The 9,662-nt window shown below is 40.5% G+C and overlaps 1 protein-coding gene across 2 annotated transcripts; it reads left to right on the top strand.

The window, feature by feature from the left end:
- The first annotated feature begins 718 nt into the window (after nt 1-718).
- On the top strand, nt 719-9,175 carry DMP1 (dentin matrix acidic phosphoprotein 1). Of its 2 annotated transcripts, XM_049887080.1 has the most exons (5): nt 719-776; nt 1,818-1,861; nt 5,461-5,493; nt 5,692-5,739; nt 7,790-9,175. In XM_049887080.1, exons 1-5 carry the CDS (start codon nt 719-721, stop codon nt 9,173-9,175), a joined length of 1,569 nt encoding a protein of 522 aa, XP_049743037.1. The 2 variants fall into 2 exon arrangements, with proteins under 2 accessions (XP_049743037.1, XP_049743038.1); XM_049887081.1 differs by lacking the exon at nt 5,692-5,739.
- The last annotated feature ends 487 nt before the right edge of the window (nt 9,176-9,662 follow it).

Genomic DNA, 9,662 nt, shown 5'->3' with positions numbered 1-9,662 from the left:
TTGGCTATCAGCACGATTCACAAGTGTACGACAAACCTCTAATCTTCTCCAGCTCCTTCAGGACCACGAGTGACACTTGCAAGGATTTAGCATAGTCGTGTATAATGTGTGACTAATTGACTCAGAAAATGTTAAGAGCTTTCTAGAACTGTAATATGAAGACTGCCATAGTGATCTCCAACAGACCAAGAAAAAAAAATGTATTTTGTCTAGACATTAGTATGTGATTGTAAATGTGACTTAGAAGTCATTTGTGTGTGTTTCTGTGTGTGTGTGCGTGTTTCAGGACAAATGCTTGGTATGGTGTCAATAAATGTAGTCTTTTGGGGGCATAAATTTATCAGGTTGCTTTGGTACACTGAGCTGCAAAATTATTATGAATGTGAGTGATCAGAAATTTCTCTATTCCTGTTTCTTTTTTAAAATTATTTTTGCCAAATTGTTCCTGTTTTTTTTAATTGTGGCAAATATAGGCAACAAAATATTTGCCATTTCTCTGAGCGTCACATGTGCACATGTGATATTAATTATGTTCATCATTATTCCAGTGTCTTTCTGCCTCCCTGTTAAGAGTTAGCGAAGAAGTGTTAGATCTCCCCGTTGAAAAGTTTTCACCTTATCTCTTAGGAGTGAGTTGTTTTGTAAATAAGAAAAAAAAAATGTTGCATAGGAAAATGTCTTATGTCCTTCATCACAGGTAGAAGGGGCACACTCGGCTATGAAGACCAGCATCCTGCTTGTGTTCCTCTGGGGGTTATCCTGCGCTCTTCCAGTAAGTACCAGGCTAAGGATGTGTGCAAATTCCTTTTATACCTAAAACGCCACAATTTTCACTGGATATGAACCAAGGTGGCTGTCTGTGTTCTGTTGTTGTGTGCCGTCGAGTCGATTTCAACTCATAGTGATCGTATAGGACGGAGTAAAACTGCACTGTTGTGTTTCCTAGGCTGTATGTCTAGTCAGATGAAAATAGTAATTTATTAGAAGTTGTTCTCTTTAAAACAGCATCAAAGTTATTCCTCATTCTGTTCAGGGGCCATTCACATAGCTAATGAGTCTCGTTTTTCTTCGTCATAAACTGGTTGCCATCCAGTCGATTCTGGCTCATGCAGTGTTCTCATAGTGTCCTCCTCAGGCCAGTGTCATCAGGATCAACTAAGACTTTGCTAGGAATGAAAATTCTTGTGTCCTGCTTCCGGTCTAATGAACCAGAATCTCTGGGGACGGGACATGACAATCTGTGTTTTAGAAAGGCTTCCAGGTGATTTTAATGCATGCTAAAATTTAACTACCATTACTCCTTAGTAAAAGAGTCCTGGTGGCACAGTGGTTAAGCAGGCTTAAGGTGGGCAGTTCAAGCCCACCTGCTGCTCCAAGGGAGAAAAACATTTCAGTCTGCTCCTGTAGACATTACAGCTTTGGAAACCCTATGGGGCAGCTCTACTCTGACCTATAGGGTCGCTGTAAGTCGGAATCCACTTGGTGGCAGTGGGTTTGGGGTTTGGGCTCCTAAGTAGGAATCCTGGGTGATGCAAATGGTTAACGCATTTGGCTGCTAGCAGAAAGGTTGGAAGTTTGAGTCCACCCAGAGTCACCTCGGAAGAAAGGCCTGGTGATCTCCTTCCATAAGGCCACAGCCATTGGAAATGTTGTGGAGCACATTTCTACTCTGACACATACAGGGTCATCATGAGTGGGAGTCGACTCAGTGGTAACTAGTTGACTGGCTGGTCGCTCCTAAGTATGTAAAGTGTTAGTAACTGTTGCCTTGAAAATTGCCTTGTGAGTTGACCTTGTATGCCAAATTTTCTAGGTAGCCAGGTACCAAAATACTGAATCCAAGAGCTCTGAAGAATGGAAGGTAAGCAGAAATATGACTTTCTTGGAAAACCTGTGTTATTTTAATATATTATTATTATAGCCAAATAGGTTCCATTGCAAATTTTGAATCCGCTAATGATTCAATGAGTACAATCATAGCCTAAATTATAGATAAATATACTAGGTAATAAGTTGTATCTTCTAGTTCACGTAAGATGATTTAGTTTACATCACACTTCAACTCCAACTTAATAGTACAACTGGTGTACTTTTTTTTTCTTTTAGCTTTATTCTTGTAATGAATACATACAGTAGTGCAAGGGGATGGATAACAATGAGCCAAGGCTGTCCGGGAAAGGCCAAGACTAGAAATCTGTTTTAACAGGAGAGATAACATACGTCCAAGAAGGCAAGAGGTCAAGTCCTAGAGGGTGAAGAAAGAAAGGAGAATGAGAAGACACTAGAGTCTTTGGGATGACAATTCGTGTTCACTGAATGCTGATTCTCAAACCAATGGTCATTTACTTTTAGAACTCAAGAACCATTGCCAAGTATGTGCCTGAGTGCTTTACGTGTATCAACTGCTTAATCTTCACAACAGCCTTATTGATTAGGTGTTATTCTATTCCCATTTTACAGATGAAAAAACTGAGGCACAGAGAGTAACCTAGTCTACCAGGTTATATGGTTAATTAGCGCTAGAGACAGGCTTTGAATTTAGGTTACTCTGGCCCCAGAGTCAACATTCTTAACCAGAGTATTATGTCCCTCTCAGACAGGGGCTAGGTCTAGTAAGTCAATAAATTTTCAATATTGGCACCAGAAGTAAGGGTTAAAATCTTGTGCCAAGTGACAGCATTTTGTTAACTACCTTATTTCCTGCTGGATTTTTTTTTTTTTTTTTTGAGTGGAAAGTTTTAATGAAACAAGAAACTAAACTGTTCCGTGTGTTAAATGTCATCTTCAATTTGGTGGAATAGTAGAATATTTTGATTGCGAAGGGACGTAAAATCGTTTTTTCATTTGACAAGACCCTGAAGAAGGAGATTTGGGATATGATATCCTGGTGGTAGAGGACTTGGCAACAGACCTCAGCACAGGTGATGAGGAGAAAGCGGGATGCCCAGTGTGGCGAGGCTTGGTCCGGGGACCTGGGGCAGCTGTGTGTGATATTTAGGTTATGATATCTGCTTGGTGCATAATGGCTTTTTAAAAAAAATTTATTGTGCTTTAAGTGAAAGTATACAGAGCAAATTCATTTCTCTTTCAAAAATTTATGAATAAATTTTTTCTTGACATTGGTTGCAATCCCCACAATGTGTCAGTACTCTCCCCCTTTCCACCCCAGCTTCCCCAGGTCCATTCAACCAGTCTCCTGTCCCTTCCTGACTTCTTGTCTTTGCATTTGGGCAGGTGTCGCCCACTTGGTCTCCTATACTTGATTAATCTAAAGAGTACATTTCTCATGAGTGTTACTGTTTCTTTTATAGGCCTGTCTAATCTTTGGCTGAAAGAAGAACTTCGGGAGTGGCTTCAGTTCTGAGTTAAAAGAATGTCTCAGGGGTTCCTCCAGTCTTTGTCAGACCAATAAGTCTGGTCTTTTTTTGTGAATTTTAATTTTGTTCCACATTTTTCTCCTGCTGTGTCTGGGACCCTCTTATTGTGATCCCTGTCAGAGCAGTTGATATTAGTAGCTGGGCACCATCTAGTTATTCTGGGCTCAGGCTGGTGGAGGCTGTGGTCCATGTGATCCATTAGTCTTTTGGTCTAATATTTTCCTTGTGTCTTTGGTTTTCTTCATTCTCCTTTGCTCAGGACAGAATGAGACTAATAGATGTATCTTAGATGGCCGCTTTCGCAAGCTTTTAAGACCCCAGATGCTGCTCACCAAAGTGGGATGTAGAACATTTTTTTAAATGAATTATGTTATGCCAGTTCACCTAGATGTTCCCTGAAACCATGGTCCCCAGCCCTCAGCCCCAATAACTCAGCCCTTCAAGGTGTTTTGATGTGTCTAGGAAGCTTCTAGGCTGTGCCCTTTTTGTGTTCTATTGTATACGTGAATATTCATGCTGTACATACAAGTATGTATATAAAAATATCCACAGTCTAACCTGTGTGTGTGGTTATATTCCCATATGCCCTCCTTCCCCTATACAGCATGTGTATCTGCCTGTAAGTTATTGTTTGTTTTTAATGTTGTTATAGGGTTGTATATGTTATAGTATTTACTGCAGTTGCCTCTTTTTTTCATCCTGTCTTCCTCTAAGTGTCTTCCTTTGCCTTGGTTCCTGCTGGCTTTTTTTGTGTGATAGCTTGGGCCTAAGGCTTTTGGTGGTGGCCAGATTATGTAAGAAGGCTGAGGTGTGGCCCTGCCCTTGATGAGGCCAGGAAAGACATTGCAGATTTATTACATAAACTTTCATCAAAGATAATCATGGACTGGTTAATTTAAAAGCAGTCACTATCGATTCTCCTTCTCATTCCACTAGAGTAAGAGTAGCACAAACAGGGGCGTTTCCCACTTTTGACATGAGAAGAATACCAATGTCTTGCTCCCCTCCACCCCATAATTCCTGATGATAGCTGACTGGAATAAAGGTTGCTGCATGGTGTAGCCTGCAGTTCCAGGGCAAAGACTTAAAGTGATTATAGCTCGTTTCTCTAAAGGAGACATTGCTGGGAGGCATGTTGAAGACATGCCAACAGCAGCTCCTCCCTGCTATACTTTGTGCATTGGATGTTCACACCACTGCTTGGCATTGAGCCACACAGGGACCTGGTTGTGTTCACAGAGGTCACCAGAAGTGTTGTTGTTAGGTGCTGTCAAGCCAGTTCCAACTCAGTGACCAGAGGTGACTTGGGTATTCTCATGGCTTTTGCAAGACTGAAGAAAGTAAACAAATAGGAACTCTGAATAGTTAAGGCTTAGAAATGGCATTTGTTTTTATTATCAGTGATTTTATGTGAAAGAAGAAAGGTTAATGGCTCTCTCAATTCAATTTTGTCTACTATTAATTTTATAAGGTGGATGTTTTTAAAATAGATCATTTCCTTAGTTTATATCACATCGAATAGTTCTCAAGATGCTTCCATTGGTTTTAGCTGATTCCATCTTCATTAGTAACCCTATGGGCCAAGGACAGTGGATGTTAACTTTCTTAATTTATGACTAGGGAACTGAAGGTAAGATTGGTGAAGTGAATTGCCCAAGTTCAGGTAGGTTTATCAACCACACCAGTTTACTTGGGACTTAGGATTTCCTGGAACACAGGACTTTCAGTGCTCAAACTGAGGCTTAAATCTGGATTCTGAGTTCCAAGGCTGTTTTTCCTGTATTACACTTCCTCAAGGTGGTATAAGCAACCGACTTTAAATAAAGTATATTTTTCTGTAAATGAAGCATCAGAATTATAAAAAATCTCCTAGGTCTTTTCTAACCCCAAATCTTTTCAGGCCACTAGTCATCCCATATTCATTTTTCAACCATTTCACCATAAAATTCCATTATTACTCATGTAAATGTAAAATATGTGTCAATAAACTAAAAAAGTCACCTAAAACTGTTCTAAATATTTGCAATGTGGCTGACATAACCCATCTGTGAAGGAGTAACTTGTTTTCCTTCCTTTTCTGCAGGGTCGGTTGGCTAAGACACCAACACTGCCCTCGGTAACTATCTCATTTATTTTTATCATAAACATCTCATGAAATAACTTGATTTTAACACTCTTCCCATTGCCTCATGCCATTTTGAAAGTAGCAAATCTAAACCACAAACAATTGATATGTATTATTTTTTTTTGTTTCCTGAGCAATTACTAAAAGGAAAAATAAACCCTTTTTTTTCCCCCTCCTTTTTTTTTTCAGGAGAGCAGTGAGTCATCAGAAGAAAGTAAAGATAGCTCAGAGGAACAGGTAATTAAGCAGACCTTTCTGAACTTTTCAGGCTACTTAGGAAATGGAGGAAATGATGTTATATTAAATTACCTGGCAGCTGTTCTAAATATAACATTTTCTAACCATTGTTTATGTTGGCTAAATAGTCCTGTAAAATAAGAAGGGAAAAAGGAACGGGGAGAATTTAGACATTGTGGACATGCTATTCATTCCAAATGTATCACTGGGACTAGATTGTAGAAATTGTGGCCCTAAATGTCCGTTCTACTTAAAAACAAAACAAACAAAAGACATGCACACACATACAAATGGTCACTGATTATATAAGTAATAGCTTACTTGTCATTCTAGAATGTCGCTTTTACAATTGGAGAAGTTCAGATCAAGAGAGAAGCAGTGTTCAGGCAAACAAGAAGTGTCTGATGGGCCTGGACATCTCTATGTCCAGGATCCTGGTGGAGAAGGGAAAAGGAAAGCCCTGAGGAATCTCTAAAGAAACAGCTGCTTTGTTGTTAGGTGCTGTTGAGTTGGCTCCGACTCATATAACGACCTCATGCACAACAGAATGAAACACTGTCTGGTCCTGTGCCATCATCACAATCATTGTTAGGCTTGAGCCCATTGTTGCAGCCACTGTGTCAGTCCATCTCATCGAGGGTCTTCCTCTTTTTTGCTCATTTAGTAATGACTATTTATTTAAAATAGGCCCGTCTGTGTCTTAGAGAGGAAGACAAACTACCCAGAACTATCACAGTCAGCAAGTGGCTTATCCCCAGAACTTGCCTCATTTCTCTTTACTAAAAACTAGTGGTTTTTTTTTTGTTTTGTTTCCATTTTTCCAAGACTAAATGTCATTACTTTCTAAGATATCCTATCATTTGGGCCAAATTCAATACTGTGGGGGCCCCAGAGATTTGGAGAACCATGTTTCTCCCTGAAGCTTTGACCCATGTTGTATTCTACACCTAGCCAGCCTTGGAAGATGAATTATTAGGCTTTTTATCCCTATTTACTAAAAAGCTGTCAAAGAGATATCCTAGGAATTTAAAAGCATAGAATTGTGGAAATGCTCTTTTTAGGGGATTTTATGATTATTACCTCAATGTCCTCTGAACTCTGAAATGAGGGCAACTGTCCATGCTTGAAAGGGGTGTGATATGTGCCTAGGGGGTATGATAAGCTGAATACAACCTCAATTCCAGCATGCCAGTGTACAACTTCAGCAGTAGGAAGAGACGACATCATCTTGTATTCCCAATTGAAAACTCAGATTTGATCAGTGGGGACATGTAGAAAAAGGAAAAAAGAAAATCACAACTAATCTCAGTTGCAGAGTATGGTAGTAACAAGAGCCTACTTGACTCATTGAGCAGGAAGACTCATTATCCTTCTTTATCCACATAGAACATGCATCTGTTTTTACTCGTTGTGGTCATCTCTCTGACTTCAAGCTTAGTACCAAGCTGCCCTAGTGGTCACACTACTAGTAGTCTTCTAGCTGAGCCTTCCGCAGACAACACTTTGCCTGTACAAATGTGGTGTAAACACGGCTTGAGTGAGGTGTTTACCTTACTACAATATTTTATTTCAACTAAAGATTTCATCCTTTTTGTCCTAATACATTTTGTTTCAGGATTCATTAAAAAAAAGATATTTGGGTCATTTTAAGGTCATCCAATATTTTTAAAAACTCTGTTTTAAACTAATTAAGAAGTGAGCATTATAAGACAACTGTCTAATTCACAAAAAAATTCTCTGAGAATTTCCTTTAAGGAAATTAAATTAGAGTTGAGTTTAATAACTGTGATATTTATAAAGTATTTTTTTAGTAAACTTTTACAGGATTGAGTGAAGTGTGCCCATATAAAATTAAATAACTTGAATTTGGGCTCCTCTTCTTTTGCCTACTTAACCTCTAGTAGAGATGCAGATGAGTAGTAAAACTGACCCTGGGTTAGAAAAGGGACACAGGAAGGATAAAGCAGAAAGAGCCTAGAGAGGGGCTAGATAACAGCCTCTATAATCAGCTCCTGGAGTACTGACCATGTCTGTTAACTTCAACCTCCAGGAAAATGAAGACCCTAGTGAAAGCAGCGAATCAGAGGAGGGCCAGGGCCATGATGATCGTCAATATATTTATAGACCAGCTGATGGTCTCTCTAGGAGAGGAGGAAAAGGAGGAGATGATAAAGATGATGATGAAGATGACAGTGGAGATGATACCTTTGGTGATGAGGATAATGGCCTAGGCCCTGAAGAGAGAAATGAAGGAGGAAACGTCAGACTCCAAAGTGATGAAGACTCTGCTGACACCACACAATCCAGAGAAGATAGCACCCCACAAGGGGAAGACAGTGACCAAGATACCACTATTGAGAGCAGGGAGGTCGACAATGAGGGCGAGGTGAACAGCAGGCCTGAGGCAGGTGACTTCACCCATGAGAGCGAGAGTGAGGAGCGCTGGGTAGGAGGTGGCAGTGAGGGGGATAGTAGCCATGGGGATGGCTTCGAGTTTGATGACGAGGAAATGCAGAGTGATGATCCAGACAGCGTTAGAAGTGACAGAAACAACTCTAGGATGAGCAGTGCCAGTATCAAATCAGAAGAATCCAAAGGGAAGAGTGATGAGCAAGCAAGTACTCAAGATTCAGACGGCAGCCAATCAGCTGAGAATCCCAGAAGGAAGTTTTTCAGGAAGTCCCGCCTTTCCGAAGAAGATGACAGGAGTGAGCTTGTGGATAGCAACACGATGGAAGAATTCAAGAGTGACTCCTCAGAAAACAGCAGTTCCAAAGAAATAGGCCTTAGCCAATCCAGAGAAAACAAGAGTGACTCTCGAGAAGACAGCAAGGAGAATCAATCTCAGGAAGACAACCAAAATGTACAAGACCTCAGCAGTGAATCTAGTCAAGAGGCTGACCTCCCACCTCAAGAAAACAGTAGTGAATCTCAGGAAGAGGTAGTGAGTGAGTCCAGGGGTGATAACCCAGATCAAAACACCACCAACCATTCAGAAGAAGACCAGGAGGACAGTGACTCCAGTGACGAAGACAATGTGAGTAAGCCCTCTAATTCGGAAAGTGAATCCAGAGAGGAGCAAGCTGACAGTGACTCCAATGAGAGCCTCAAATCCTCAGAGGAAAGCCCAGAGTCCATTGAGGATGAGAACAGTTCTAGCCAGGAGAGTCTTCAGTCTCAGAGTGCCTCCACAGAGAGCCAGAGTGAGGAAAGCCAGTCTGAGCAGGACAGCCAGTCTGTGGAAGATGATGACAGTGATTCTCAGGACAGCAGCAGATCAAAAGAAGACAGCAACTCTACTGAGAGCAAATCGAGCAGCGAAGAAGATGGCCGGTCCAAAAACACTGAGATAGAAAGCAGAAAATTAACAGTTGATAGTTATCACAACAAACCCATTGGGGATCAAGATGACAATGACTGCCAAGATGGCTATTAGCATCAGCTTTCCTTAGAAATGGCTCACACATAAAGAAATCTTGGGGATGAGAGAGTAGGGAAATCATTACAACTATAATTTATTGATCTTTTCATCAAGAGGACAACCAGAGGCCATTTCTTTTGGAAAGGAATTGCTGACATTACTCTTGTTGCCAGGGTGTCATCATTCTAGAGGTTCACAGAACGTGGGATGACATCAGGACATACTCAATGAGCCTGGAAGCAAAGAAAGATGCACGTTATAGCTTCACAGCTGAAATAGTTCCTAATTCATTAGCCCAACAAACAGTTATTGAGATTCTATTATGTACCAGGCACTGTGCTAGGTGCTGGGGATATAAAGAAGCTTAAGACTTGTTTCTTGCTCCTGAGGAGCTTATGATCTAAAGAGGATAAATATGAGGGAAATAAAAATTATTACAATCCAATGTGATGATGCTATAACAGAATTGTGAACAAAGTACCAAGGAAGCATAGAAGAGGGT

The sequence above is a fragment of the Elephas maximus genome, chromosome 5 (genome assembly GCF_024166365.1).
Source record: "Elephas maximus indicus isolate mEleMax1 chromosome 5, mEleMax1 primary haplotype, whole genome shotgun sequence".
Classification (NCBI taxonomy): Eukaryota; Metazoa; Chordata; class Mammalia; order Proboscidea; family Elephantidae; genus Elephas; species Elephas maximus.
This window is presented reverse-complemented; position numbering and strand designations above follow the sequence as displayed.